This window comes from Saimiri boliviensis, chromosome 3 (assembly GCF_048565385.1).
Source record: "Saimiri boliviensis isolate mSaiBol1 chromosome 3, mSaiBol1.pri, whole genome shotgun sequence".
In the NCBI taxonomy this organism is placed as follows: Eukaryota; Metazoa; Chordata; class Mammalia; order Primates; family Cebidae; genus Saimiri; species Saimiri boliviensis.
The window spans coordinates 104,730,950-104,746,495 of record NC_133451.1 but is presented as its reverse complement, the minus strand read 5'-3'; the positions used below and the strand labels follow the sequence as shown (position 1 = coordinate 104,746,495).

The window sequence follows — 15,546 nt, the reverse complement described above, 5'->3', positions numbered from 1 at the left end:
TTTCTCAGGCACCATGTCCCTTTTTTAAAAATTGGAAGTGGTATTATATTGAATGCATTAAAAATGATAAGAAAAAGTTCAGTTCTCAATTTGGAATGTTATTATCTATCTGTGGTGTTTTATTTTTCTCACTACAATGAAGTCCTAGGTAAAAAAAAATCCTTACGATTTTATTATGTTGTTCATCCAATTTGAAATGAATTGAGTTTTCATAGAAATATAAATAAAACCAATTCATGTGATCTAGTTTTACCTGAAATGAAGGCTAGATTTATTATCTCAGTCAGGTTTGGATAATAGAGCATGGGTTTTAAAGTCAGTTTACCACTTATTTGTGGTGTGGTGTTGGGGGAAAGTTTAATATTCTTGTATCTGTATTTTGGATAATTAACTAATTAATTACTTTCTAGTGTTATTGTGAAGATTTCATCAAGTAATATGTAAAATGGTAAGCAGAGTGTCAGCACATAATAAGTATTCAACAAACATTAGTTCTCTTCTACCCTCCTCAATATTGGTGTATGTATTTACAGTATATATCCACTTACTGTTTGTTTCTATAAAAAACTGTTCCCTGTAATGCTTACAAAGCGATGACTAAGTTATGAATTGTTCTACTCATCTTTTCAAATGCCTCTAATTTTTTTTCTTATTTGCTTCATTTTTATTAGGTCTTCGCCAACTATAGTTAGCAACAAAAAAGTCGGTAAGAGAAAATTTATCCCACCAGCCTTCACAAATGTCAACACAAAATTTGAACTACTCAGCCTAGGAGCAACATCGAAGTTAGCTAGTGAGTTGATTCAGGCATACAAGTTAAACAAAGATCAAGCTGTAGCTCTCATTCAGATAGCTCAAATGATGGCATCACATGAAAGTGTTGAAGAAATGAAGGAACTGCAAGCTCATACCCTCCCTATCACGATCATACATGGTAAGAAGCAAGAAAGAAAATAATTGTAATTGTTTTCTATTTGTAAGCTTTTATAACTCAGTCTGCTCTTTTATAATTTCCTAGTCAAAAGTGGTTCAAGAATAACTCTAAGTAGACTTTTTTAACCTGAACCCACTTTGGTAAACTGTTAGGTGAGAATGGAACTGACTACTCTAAAAGGGAGACTTATTAGCTATCTGATAAATGAGCATCATAAGCTTATGGTCAGAGTATCCAGTTTTGATCTAGATGTTTACATGTTGCTCTACTAGAATAGATTTAGCTGGATCAGCAAAATCTTTTATTTATTCCCAGTCAGCTCACTCTTCTATCCTTTATATCAGTGATTACAAACCTTAATTCTTCTCATAACCTCATTCTTACCCTTTCTCTTGACCCTAAAGAGAAAATGGAGGTCGTAACAGAAACTGCTTTCAATGTCCTGCCCTTCTTCTCCAATTTATCTAATTTGGGAGCTATTCTTACCTCTTGGTTCTGCCACAGTGAAGGAGATTTACTTCCTCCTACTTAGAGTAAATAGTTCTATCTGGATTCTGTTGCCTCTGTAGCACATTTCCTCTCATAGACCGCCATCCCAAAGCTAATCCTACCTTTTTGTCCTATTTTGAGGAATGACATCACATCCACCTTGTTGACCAAATGAAACCTGAGTCATCCTAGACTATTCTTTCTCTCAAGATTAAGTGACTCTCTCTTAATCTTCCTTTTATTCTCTTACTATTCATCTACCACTATCAGATTAGTCACTGAGATGTGTTTCTTCTAGCTTCTATCTATCTTTCATATTTAGTATCTCTTCTCCAGTGTACTTGTAACTTCTCAGTCCAAGCCTTCATTATATCTCCATGTAGCCTAGTGGATAAGAGTGTGGGCTCTAGAGTTAGAATCCTGAATTTATGTCCTGACTCTATCATTTGTTAGCTGTATGATTTTGGGTAGGTTATATATCTCTTAATCTTTAATTTCCTGCTCTGTAAAATAAAATGGAGATCATAATAGCATTCACCTCATAGGGTTGGAAGATTAAATTAGTTAACATACGTAAAGAGCTTAGAACAGTGCTTGGCACATGGGAAATGCTTAGTAAAGTTAACATTTATTATTGTTATAATTATCTCACACAACTTTCTAATTGATCTACCATTAGTTTTGCCTTCATATTTTCTTTTGTTTTTGAGACGGAGTTTCGCTCTTGTTACCCAGGCTGGAGTGCAATGGCACGATCTCGGCTCACCGCAACCTCCGCCTCCTGGGTTCAGGCAATTCTCCTGCCTCAGCCTCCTGAGTAGCTGGGATTACAGGCACGTGCCACCATGCCCAGCTAATTTTTTTTGTATTTTTAGTAGAGACGGGGTTTCACCATGTTTACCAGGGTGGTCTTGATCTCTCGACCTCGTGATCCACCCGCCTCGGCCTCCCAAAGTGCTGGGATTACAGGCTTGAGCCACCGCGCCTGGCCCGCCTTCATATTTTCATTCAAGTTGTTTTCTTAAAACACAATCTGATGAAGTCAAACCCATGGCTTGGCCTCACACCTGTAATCCCAGTACTTTGGGAGGTCAAGGAGGGTAGGTCGTTTAAGCTTAGGAGTTCAAGATCAGCCTGGGCAACATGGCAAAACCCTATCTTCACAAAATTAAAAAATTAGCTGGGCATGGAGGCATACACCTGTAGTTTCAGCTTCTTGGGAGGTTGTAGTGGGAGGATGGCTTGAGCCTGGGAGGCAGAGATTGCAGTGAGTCAAGACTGCACCCTGCACTCCAGCCTGGGCAACAGAGCCAGATTCTGTTAAAAAAAAAAAAAAAAAAAAATCAAACCTACTGCTTAAAATCTTTAGATGACTTCTGTTGGCCTTTAAGATAAAATTTAAACTTTGTTTAGCTATTGCAAACAGAGCTTTCATGATTTATCCCTGTGCCTACCTTATCAGCCTCATCTGTTGCCTATTTGGTAGAGGTTATATAGAAAAGCTCTTTTAACAGCTACATGCTTTGTCACGGCTCTGCTGGGAATGACTCCTTCTCTAAGCAGTCTGGATAGCTTATTCTGGAAGTCTTAGTTCTATTTCCTAATTTTAGGAAGTATTCCCATCTCCATAAAAACAGAGATAGATTTTCTTCCTTCTCTGATCCAAAATAATATTACTTACCATATTCTTTTATAATTATTCCTTTACTTATCATTTTAAGTAGGTGATGGTCTCATTAAAAGTGGAAGTATTTTGGTTATCTATTTATCCCCTGTGCTTTGCCCATAGTGAGCACTCAATGTTTTTTGAACATATTCATTAAATGAAGGAGGGAAAGATGGATGAAATATTTGTTATGCCTCTAGAAATTTATTTACATTTGTCCAGACACAGTGGCTCACGCCTGTAATTCCAGCACTTTGGGAGGCCAAGGCAGGTAGATCACTTGAGTTCAGGAGTTTCAGACCAGCTGGGCCAATATGGTAAAACCCCGCCTCTACTAAAAATACAAAACTTAGCCGGGCATGGTGGCACACACGGGTAATCCCAGTGACTCAGGAGGCTGAAACAGGAGAATCACTTGAAACCAGGAGGTGGAGGTTACAGTGAGCTGAGATTATCCCACTGTACTCTAGCCTGGGTGACAGAGTGAGTAAGACTCTGTCTCAAAAAAAGAAAAAGAAAAAAGGAACTTATTTATTTTATACTTCTTATTTTTTTCTCCTTTTAAAATGATTAGGTGTGTTTGGAGCAGGAAAGAGTTATTTGCTGGCAGTGGTGATTTTGTTCTTTGTACAGCTGTTTGAAAAGAGTGAAGCTCCTAACACTGGAAATGCAAGGCCATGGAAACTTCTGATATCTTCTTCTACGAATGTGGCTGTTGACAGAGTACTTCTTGGGTAGGCATGACAAGTGCATTTAAGTAGCTAATGTTTTGGGATATTGTTGAGAGAGGTAACCCACTATGAGCCCTGAGTGTCCACGTAGTCTTTCTGGTTATGCCAAGAATGCAAGACCTTTGTCTCTGACCCAGGAGCCAGCATCTGTGAAATAGTAACAGGCTAACTAATTAGTTTGTAAGTAGGATAAAATCAAAACCAAAACTGAAAATTTTGGCACAGTGATACTCATGCAAAAATTCAAGTTCAGCCAAGAACATATAGGGCAAGAGACGTATTATTACGGGAGGCAATCTGCCAGTGGCCCTGAGCATCCCTGCTGGGATGCCAAGGATGCAAGGCCCTGACCATTCTTACCCAAAGCATTTGTCACAGTTTGTTTGCAATAAGCAATTTTGACCGATGAAGTAAAATTTGTCCCTCTAGGACAAAGAGTAGGCTTGCTTATTACTTCTAATAAGATAATGGATCCCCAACCTCAGTGTTCTTGCCCTACTCCTCAACCCACGGTATGTGCAGGCATCTACCTGGACCCTGTTTTTTGTCTCCTCATGTGACTTGGAAGCCAAGGGAAACCAGTGCAGATATGTTGATGATTATGCTGCTTCCTGTGCCTGTGCTCTTGTCTCTGACCCAGGAGTCTTGGGTCTGTTACCTTAGACGGAGGTAAAAATCAGGCTGGGTGTGGTGGCTCAAACCTGTAATCCCAGCACTTTGGGAGGCCAAGGCAGGCAGATTACTTGATGTCAGAACAAGTAGCCTGACATCAGGCTGGCTAGCATGATGAAACCCCATCTTTACTAAAAATACACACACACACACACACACACACACACACACACACACACACACACACACAAATTAGCCAGGCATGGTGGAAGGTGCCTATAATCCCAGCTGCTCAGGAGGCTGAGGCAGGAAAATCGCTTGAACTCCGGAGGTGGAGGCTGCAGTGAGCTGAGATTACACCACTGCACTCTAGCCTGGGTAACAGGGAGACTCTGTTGCCAAAAAAAAAAAAAAACAAAAAAACAAAAAACAACTTAAGTAAATTATGTTTTTTATTTCAAGAAGAAGGATGCAAAGAAGACAATAATAATCTGTTCTGAAGGTAATTTTTGTGATTGCATGACTTTATTAAAAATGCAAAGAAGTATTACAGTATTTCACCAACATTCCAATGTTAAATGATCTGAATTTCAATACAAATGGCAAAGTTTGATTAGCAGAAACACTTCATTATTTTTAAGTCTAGGTTTTTAAAAAATTAATTTTCATAATCATACAAGTTGATGCTTATGTAGAATATATGCAGACTACACAGATGTTTTATTATATTTACAGATTTTTAAATACATACACACACACATACACACACACACACACACACACACACATTTTGTTTTCCAATTTTGAGATTCGATAGTATGTGTTGTTTTGTGTCCTGCTTTTTTTACTTAAAAAAGGTGGCTCACACCTATATTCCCAGCACTTTTGGAGGCTGAGGCAGGCAGATCACTTGAGGCCAGGAGTTCAATAACAGCATGGCCAACATGGCGAATCTCCATCTCTACTAAAAATATAAAAATTAGCTGGGAATGGTGGCACATGCCAGTAATTCCAGCTACTCAGGTATCTGAGGAACAAGAATCACCTGGGAGGTGGGGGTTGCACTGAGCCAAGATTGCATCACTGCACTACAGCCTGTGTGACAAAGTGAGACTCTGTCTCAAAAAAAAAAAAAAAAAAAAAAAAAAAAAACTTAGAAAATGTAATTTTTTAATAACTGTTATATTCAATGATTTGCTTATACCATATTTTAAGCAATTTTTGATCAGTAAATTATTTCTAAATTCTTGTCAGTATGAATTATATTATGACAAAGATCCTTAAATATAAAACTCTGTATCCATTTTTGATTCTTTCCTTAGGAATATAATCCTAAGCCTAGAATAAATGATATAAAAACTTTTAAGCTTCTAAATATACTTTTCAAAATTTCCCTTCAGAAAGATTCTTCCAGTGTACACTCTTAAAAGTAATTTAAAAGAGTGGCTGAGGACAATGTTGTTGTTGTTGTTGTTGTTTTTTTTTAAATAAAGATAATGAGGAGTTACCTGGAGTCTACACAGGAAAGAACTTTAGATTGCTTAGCCCAAGATGAAAATTTAACTGTAGACTGTTAGAAAACAAAACAAAACAAAACAAAACAAAACAAAAGAAGTTAGAATGAGGAGGGAAGGTAAATACTCAATACTAAAAGTTTATAGGAAACATATAAAAGAGATTCCTTAATGCTTAAATCTCTGATGAGGACCTGAGAAATGTGACTCTCTAATTAGGATCTAAGCCTCAACTGCTTATAGTCTGGTTTTATATGGGTTTTTCACACTGAAATAACATTTTCGTTGTATACTTGAACAGTGTTTTCCTATTGTAATGGATGGAACAGTTTCTTGAGAAGAAATGAAAGAGCATGGGGTGAATAGCACTTTGAGGAGACTTTACCCTTTATTATTATAGATTTAACCAAACTTGCATTGGAAAAAAATTAAAAACTAGTATTTCAGCCTGTTAAGTAGCTATTATTCTTCAAGGTGAAGACTGTGAAAAACATAAAAATTGAATCTATTCATATGTTGACACTAATTTGTTTCATAATTATTTTGGAATATTATTTTTAGAGAGCTATGGTTTAGTTCTCCAGCTCTTTAAATTCCCATTTTGACATGGTGGAAGTTTTGGAGGGTTGGGTGTTCACTGAGTTTCACCTGTGTTCCCAGCATAGTGCTACAGCTGTAAGATATATAAAAGGGAAGTGTAGGTGATGGAGTCCTTCCTCACAAAGCCCTAACTGGAGGATAACGTATGTAGAGAAATGATCACAACCTTTGGATGTAGACAGAGTTGCCTGGGTTTGAATCATGATACCTCTCCTCTAAGCTTGGGTCCTCATCTCTAAGAGGAGATACCATCTAGAGCTGTAGTGAGGGTTAAACAATGTAACATACATAAAGAGGCTCTTCCTAACAAATCTTGGTGCTAAGTATAAGGTAGCCATTACTTTCTTTATTATGTCTCTAGAGGCAATTTTATTTGTGATAAATACTAACATTGGTATTTTATGAACATTTAATGAACCTTCAAAATAGAATAACGCATATTTAAAAATTCTCTAGAAAATGCCTTATGTTTAAAAATCCCACTATATTTCATTTACTTTATATGAGTTTAGGTATTTCACATCCAATTTTATAATTAAAATATACTGTTACACAAAATTAATTGTAATAATACAGTTATTATTTGAAACTTTATTTTATATTCTGTTTCCTAAATAATCAGAATCTACTTTATATTGTTTTCTTATTTAAAGGCTTCTCAGTCTTGGATTTGAAAACTTTGTCAGAGTTGGGAGTGTTAGGAAGATTGCCAAACCAATTTTACCTTATAGGTAAGAATGCAAAATTACAGAAGTCACAGCATGGTCAGAGGGAAGTATGGTAATTTCATATCACTCTTACCTTAAATTTGGTTTTTGAAGAATGGAGAAAGGCTTATCTTTTCTTGGTTAACTTAGAAAATCTGTATTTTGTTTTACTGTGATGTTATGAAAAATGGACTAAAAAGGAGTGTTTTTTGTATAATTCTTTAGCTTACATGCTGGCTCAGAAAATGAAAGCGAACAATTAAAAGAACTACATGCACTAATGAAAGAAGACCTGACTCCTACAGAAAGAATCTATGTGAGAAAAAGTATTGAGCAGCATAAACTGGGGACCAATAGAACCCTGCTGAAACAGGTAAGACATAGTAGCTTCAGTTTGTTTCTTGGTTTATATATGCCATTCAGATTCTCTTATTTCTGTTGATGAAAAAATATTTCCTTTAAATAAACTACTGTGATAGCTTAGATTCTACTAAGGTGCATGTATGTGTATCCTTGGATATAGTCTACCCAGTGTATGTTTTATGTTTGTTTCAAAGCATTCTTCACATTCGTGAATATCTGCAACTCACCATGGCTGAGTCATCCTTTCTCCTCCCTTTTTACTTTCTTTTCATAGGCTTGATGAGGAAAGTATGGAGGTGGGAATAGATTCCTTGCAAGTTAAATAAAATTGGTTGTATTCTAAGAGAAATAGTGATAGAGAAGGTCTGACCCTGAACAGAATATCCAAGTGAAATTTGTCTTTGATGCTGTCCAAGAAAGCCAGGACTTTTAGTGTTTGTGTATATCCAAGAATCCAGGTAGTTCAAACAGTTCCAGGTATTGGGAGCCAAGACTAAGCACACAAGATTCCAGGCTATAACAAGTAGCACCATCTCCTTTATCAAGTTTTGATCCAGGGAAGCCTGGGCATCAGCTGTTGGAAGAGAAAGAAATCAATCAGCAGCTTCCTCCTATGAAGGGAGAGCATGGGGAAAAGCAGTGGGGATGGAGGAAAGGAAAGTTGTTGGCTTCCTGGACCACTTGCACATTGGCAACTTTATGCTAGAGATTTGAGAAAATTAGTCTACTTGGGACCCTGAATTGATAAGCTATTGCTGAAATAATGAGGGTTAACAAACTCAGTCTCAGTACTTTAAGACAACAGCTTATGACTCTACAAGTCAAGTGGTATGGCTTGGCCTGAGGCTATGGGTCAAATCTGTCTTTCTGAGAACATTTGCTATGGCATGATCTTCTGACAGATGGCAGAAGTGCAAGAGGGCAGGACAGATCACAGAAACACATTTAAAGCTTCAGCTTATATTATGTCAGCTGACATTCCATTTGCTGTAAGAGGTCACGTGACCCAGCCTAACATCAGTGAAGCAGGGAAATATACTCCTCTACTTCTCTGTTGGGAAGCACTGCCAGGTAACATGGCAAAGGGTGTGGATGTGTAATAATACTTTCCTAGAGAGGGAAGGAGAAACTGGAAATAATAATCAATCTATAACAAGTTTTGGTTCTGGAACTCCTCAGAAAACTTCAGAATAACTTTCTATTATTTGAATTGCAGAGTTAACTCTGTATTCTCTTCTTAACCAAATCCAGAAAGTCTTTGGCTTTGTTTGGCTGTGTTCAATTAATACAAATTAGTCATTTATGTAGACTACTTACCATTTTATTCACCCAACATAATAATGATATGTAAGAATCATTATTCTTATATATTATTGTTAATGATTTCTTGGATGCTTTTCTGAATGAAAGTCCAGTTACCATCAACTGTTGCTCATTGGTATCACCTATTCACAAATGAAAATATGAGGAATTCTTTTTTAAGAAGTTTTCTCTGGTATATTTCTAAGGTCCAGTCAGGCATTCAGACCTGACATAGTGATTTTTTTTTGGTTTTTGGTTTTTTTTTTTTAGCTGGAGTCGCATTTTATCATTCAGGCTGGAGTGCAGTGGTGTGATCTCAGCTCACTGCAACCTCCACCTCCTGGGTTCAAGTGATTCTCCTGTCTCAGTGTCCTGAGTAGCTTGGGACTACAGGCACTCACCATCATGCCTAGCTAATTTTTGTATTTTTAGTAGAGATGGGGTTTCACCATGCTGGCCAGGCTGGTCTCAAACTCCTGACCTTAAGTGGTCCTCCCATCTCCGCCTCCCAATTGCTGGGATTACAGGCATGAGCCACCGTGCCCGGAAGACCTGACACATTTCTGAAGTGACATGTCTTCATAATAAAACTAATTTTTAAAAATGTTTTATAGTTAATTAATACTTGCTAGGTCAGTAACAAAATCTTTTCTGCTGTTAGAATCTCAGAACATAATAATAAATTAAAAGATAATGTTTTTTTTTAAAAGAAGACTTAATGTTTTAGGTTTCTGTAATAGCTGTTTCTTTAAATTTAGCATAAGCTTTTTTATTTAAAATTTTTCTTTTTTTACCTTTAAAACTTTTTTTTTTTTTAATGTTGAAAACTGAAATATAAACACACACATTATTCTAGGCCTGCTCAGGGTCAGGATCATCAATATCACTGTCTTCCACCTCTATATTCCGTCCCACTAGAAAGTTTTTAGGGGCAATAGGACACATGGGACTGTCATCACTTATAATAACAATACCTTCTTCTGGATACTTCCTGAAGGATGTCCCTGAAACTGTTTTATAGTCAACTTTTTTTTTTTTTAATAAGTTAGGAGTATATTCTAAAATAATAATAAATGTATACTCTAGTAAATATATAAACCACTAAAATGGTCATTTATTATCAAGTATTATGAACTGTACATAATTGTATGTGCTATACTTTTATATGACTGGCAGTGCAGTAGGTTCGTTTACACCAGTATCACCATTAACACATGAATAATACATTGTGCTGTGAAGGTTGTGATGTCACTAGGGGCGGGGAATTTATTAGCTCCATTATAATTTTATGAGACCATCATCATATATCTGGTTCATCATTGACCAAAACATCTAATTGTTTTGCAGTACATTACTGTATACATATATGTTTGTGTGTGTTTATATACACATATTTATACATACACACGTGTGTGTGTATTTGAATCTTATAAGTTGCACATTATAGCAGTGTACCATTACTCTAAAGGCAAAAAACTTCACAAAAGCTCATTTTTAAACTCTAGAACTAAATGTGAACAATAAGGAAATCTAGGAATTTTTTAGTTAGATGCGTGTGTGTGTATGTGTATGTACACGTGTGTGTATAGATAGTGGGCTACTAGGCCAATGACCACATCTAATTAGAAAATTCATAGATTTCCCTGTTGTTTACATTTAGTTCTAGAGGTTAGAACTCAGCTTTTGTGAAGTTTTCTACCTTCAGAGTAATGGCATGCTGCTATAATGTTTAACTTATAAGATTCAAATGTACTTACAGGCTATGAGTACATTTTATTTACTGTTGTTAAGAATTAGTTAGCCATCTTTACATTTTAAAATAAATAAAACTAATGTGCTTGAAGGCTAAGCAAAGAATATTTTGTTAGCATATTTAATGTTCTTTGTGAAGAACTTTGGCCTGTGTTGATTAATATATGTTGTCTACCTAACCTCATCTAGAAGATAAAATATGTGTGTCATCCTATTTTACAAATCCTTGATATTGTGATACTTTCCTTCTGAATATCAAAATGTGTCTTTTATTTGTTCTTGTTAATGGACTTGTGGCTTAAGTAACCTACATTTGTTGATTTCCGTTTTGTATGTAGGAATAATGAAAATGTGGAGATATGATGACCTAAGGTTTCTGATGGCTAGGAATTAAATTAGGACTAGTTCACTCTCTAATTTTAGACCATGAGTTCTTTGGTAAATTCATTCCGTTATTTTCTCTTAATAGTTGTTAATAACATTTTTGTTGTAATAAAGGTTCAAGTAGTTGGAGTTACCTGTGCAGCCTGCCCATTCCCATGCATGAATGATCTTAAATTTCCGGTAGTTGTGCTGGATGAGTGTAGTCAGATAACTGAACCGGCCTCTCTCCTTCCCATTGCAAGGTAACCTATAAGATTCTTTCCCAGGGGTTCTCAAATGTCACAATTATATCAAACATTTCTGCAGTTCAATCCTTTACCAAACTTTTGTGAAAATTCTTAACAATTTAAATACTAAACTGATTTTTAAAAAGAATATAGAGGGGAATTTTAGGAGGTTGATGTGTTAAAGTTTTATTAGATCACAGTTTAGACATTTGGATGACATACTATAGCCCTAGTGCTAGGATTCTAGTAGAAACTTGCAGATTTCTCAACTAGATTAAGAGTGCTCTTTAGGCTGGGCATTGTGGCTCACACGTGTAATCCCAGCACTTTGGGAGGCCAAGACAGGTAGATTACTTGAGACCAGGAGTTTGAGACCAGCCTGGCCAATATGGTGAAACCCTATCTCTACTAAAATTACAAAAATCAGCTGGATTGTGTAGTGCATGCTTGTAATCCCAGCTACTGGGAAAGCTGAGACATGAGAATCACTTGAGCCCGGGAAGCAGAGGTTGCACTGAGCTGAGATCATGCCACTGCACTATAGATTGGGCAACAAAGCAAGACTCTGTCTCAAAAAAAAAAAAAAAAAAAAAATGCTCTTTATTCATGGGTTAAGAATCTAACTCCAGCCGGGCGCGTTGGCTCAAGCCTGTAATCCCAGCACTTTGGGAGGCCGAGGCGGGTGGATCACGAGGTCGAGAGATCGAGACCATCCTGGTCAACATGGTGAAACCCCGTCTCTACTAAAAAATACAAAAATTAGCTGGGCATGGTGGCACGTGCCTGTAATCCCAGCTACTCAGGAGGCTGAGGCAGGAGAATTGCCTGAACCCGTGAGGCGGAGGTTGCAGTGAGCCGAGATCACGCCATTGCACTCCAGCCTGGGTAACAAGAGCGAAACTCCGTCTCAAAAAAAAAAAAGAATCTAACTCCATTGTTGAAGAATGTCCTTCAGTTTTCTTACCTTAATATAATCCAAGTGTTTAGGTTTTGTAAATAATTTTAGATGATGAAAATATATAAAACATATAAAGAAAAACAAATTGAAAATAAAAATTTGTCTACTAAAACTAGAGGACCATGAAATCTTCTAAGCTGTCCTAGCCAATTGAAACATTGTGCTTTTAAAGCATCTATTATTAAGGAATCCTAAAGGTAATGAAAAGAATACTAGACTAGGACTCAGTAGGTCTGAGTTCTGGCCTATGCTGTGTCCCCATTTAATGAGAGAGTAAGGTACTAACTATCATGGTTTACTTGGGACTTGGAATATTCCTAGATCATGGGGCTTTCAAATTTTAGGATGAGTTGGTTATCCTACTCAGGGGCCAAGGATGAAAGACCTGCAAATAGTAGAGGAGTAATACTTGTTGAATGCCTACTATATACTAAACACATTACATATTTCATTTAATCCTTAAAATAGACACACAAGTTATTATTACCTCCAAGTTACTCACAATACTGAAGCATAGGCTGGGTGCAGTGGCTCACACCTGTAATCCCAGCACTTTGAGAGGCTGAGGCAGGTGGATCACTTGAGTCTAGGAGTTTGAGACCAGCTTGGGCAACATGGCAAATCCCCATTTCTACAAAAAATACAAAATTAGTTGGGCATGATAGTGTGTGCCTAAAGTCCCAGCAACTTGGGAGGCTGAGGTGAGAGGATTGCTTGAACCCAGGAGGTCAAGGCTGCGGTGAGCAGAGATCACACCACTGCACTCTAGCCTGGGTGACACAGAGTAAAACCTCATCTAAAAAAAAAAAAAAAAAAAAAAAAAAAGAAAGAAAGAAAAAAATAATACTGAAACATGAAAAGATTAAATAACTTACTGGGTCTCTAAAGTATAATGGAGTTGAGATTTAGATATAGTTTTTTTTTTTCAAATAAAATTTTGATTTTTTTTTTCCCACTGTATCCTACTCCTATTTAGGAAGACACTTAACTCTGAAGAACCCAATTTACTTCACTTCTAAAACAAGGGTTTAAGCTAAATGACTTCTAGGAAATACTCTAATTCCAAGAGTTTATGGAGTCTAAAAACCAGTATTTCCCAAATATGCTCTGTGAAATATTAATTCCATGCAGAGGCAAGGGGCACCTACTAGGTTTTATGTGGGAGGAGAATAACTAAATTATGTAAAACAGTCTTTATTGCATAGCTTTTTAAAGCCCTTAATGCAGTTAATAGCACTACTAAGCTTTATTAGTACTCAGGATACTTCATAGCATTTGAATATTTTGAAATACAGTTTTGGCAAACAGAGCAATAAATGATGTTAATGCACTCTTTTTAATTGCTTACATTAATTTTTGAAATTCTGTTTTAGGTTTGAGTGTGAAAAACTGATTCTTGTTGGAGATCCCAAACAGCTACCTCCTACTATTCAGGGTTCTGATGCAGCTCATGGAAATGGATTGGAACAAACGCTTTTTGATCGACTTTGCTTAATGGTAACCACTGTAAATTCTTACAGAATTATCATTTATTGATTATACATCATGTGCGTGTGTTGATAGAGAATGAAAATGTTAGAAGACTTAGCCCTGCCTCAAACTAATGTGTAATTGGAGTATAACATTAGTTGTACTCCAATTAATTAATAACATTTTTGTTGTAACAAAGGTTTACAAAAAAGTCAGGTGGAACTCTATTAATTTAAGTGCCCTTTTATAAAAAGAATTTTTTCCTTATTTACTTGAGTAATGGGTAGCAGTATATGGCTTTTGCTCTGAAACTAAAAAAAAAAAAAAAAAAACCTATAATGCCTCTATTATCTACATGGAACACTACACATTGCTAATAATTTTTAAATTAATTATTAACATTTTTTAATTGAAGTGGAATTTACTGTCTTAGTCTATTTTGTGCTGCTATAACAGAAAAACCTCAGACTGGGTAATTTATAAAGAACAGAAATTTATTGCTTATAGTTCTGGAGACTGAGAAGTCTAAGACCTGGGACTCGCAATTATTAGGGACCTTCTTGCTTTATTGTCATTCTGTGGTGGAAGATGGAAGAGCAAGAGAGTGCAAGAGGCCAAACTCATCCTTTTATGAGGAATACACTCTTGATAATGGCCTTAATCCATTAACCCACACACATACACCAGGAATGGCATTAATCCATTCACAAATCCATCCTTTTTTGAGGAACCCACTTATGTGATAATGGCATTAATCCATGAGGATTAGGCAGAATCCTCACAGCCTAATCACCTTTTGAAAGTCCCACCTCTCAACACTGTTGCACTGGGGATGAAGTTTCCAACACATGAAATTTGAGGGACACATTCAAACCATTGCATTCGTGTAACATAAACCTATTTCTTATATTTCTTAAAAAATTTTTTTTTTCTTTAGAGCATGCGGTTTATATAGCAGAAACTATTTTAAAGTGAACAGTTTAGTAGCATTTAGTACATTCACAGTTTCTTGTGTAACCGCTACCTCTATCTGGTTTCAAAATGTTTTCATCACTTCAAAATAATCTCCCATACCCATTTAGCAGTTAACTGTCCATTTCCTCTTCCCTACAGCTTCTGGCAACCACCAGCCTGCTTTCTCTCTGTATGGATTTATCTATTCTGGATATTTTATATAAAATGAATCATACAATGTATGATCTTTTGTGTCTGTTTTCTTTCACTTTTTGAGGTTCATTCATATTGCAGCAGTACAGGTACTATATTATTATTATTACTTTAGAGTACATTCATAATATTGTACAACCATCACTTGTCCATTTCCAGAACTTTTTCATTATCCGAAACAGAAACTTTGAACCATTAATCAATAATTTCTCATTTCCCCTTTCCTTAGCTCCTAGTAACCTCTATTCTATCTTCTAGCTCTATGAATTTGCCGTTCTAGGTGCTTCATTTGAGTAGAGTCATACAGTATTTGTCACTTTATGTCTGTCTCATTTACTTAGCAGAATGTGTTCATAGTTCATCTTTGTTGTACTATGTATCAGAATTTCATTCCTTTATAAGGCTAAATAATATTCCGTTACATGTAGGTACTGCATTTCTGTTGATAGATGTTTGGGTTGTTTTCACCTTTTGGCTCTTGTGAATTATCTGCTGTGAACATTGATATATATTTGCTCAAATCCCTGCTTTCAGTTCAATACATACCTGGAAATGTAATTGCTGGGTCACATGATAATTTTATGTTTAAAGTTTTAAGGAACCACCAAACTTTTTTCTGTAGCAGCACCCATTTTACTTTCCCAACAGCAGTGTACAAGGGTTCCAAGTT

The 15,546-nt window shown here is 36.3% G+C and overlaps 1 protein-coding gene across 5 annotated transcripts in view; it reads left to right on the top strand.

Annotated features, from left to right (window-relative positions):
- ZGRF1 (zinc finger GRF-type containing 1) overlaps positions 1-15,546 on the top strand; it is a 97,610-nt gene that overhangs the window by 70,305 nt on the left and 11,759 nt on the right. For 4 of the 5 annotated variants that reach the window (XM_074396578.1, XM_074396577.1, XM_074396576.1 and 1 more), the window contains 6 exons: positions 672-934; positions 3,664-3,823; positions 7,200-7,277; positions 7,479-7,626; positions 11,169-11,296; positions 13,613-13,736. In XM_074396578.1, coding sequence (XP_074252679.1) covers positions 672-934; positions 3,664-3,823; positions 7,200-7,277; positions 7,479-7,626; positions 11,169-11,296; positions 13,613-13,736 — 901 coding nt within the window. Of the gene's footprint in view, positions 1-671; positions 935-3,663; positions 3,824-7,199; positions 7,278-7,478; positions 7,627-11,168; positions 11,297-13,612; positions 13,737-15,546 lie in introns of those variants that run through there. The other variant, XM_074396579.1, reaches the window with a different exon arrangement.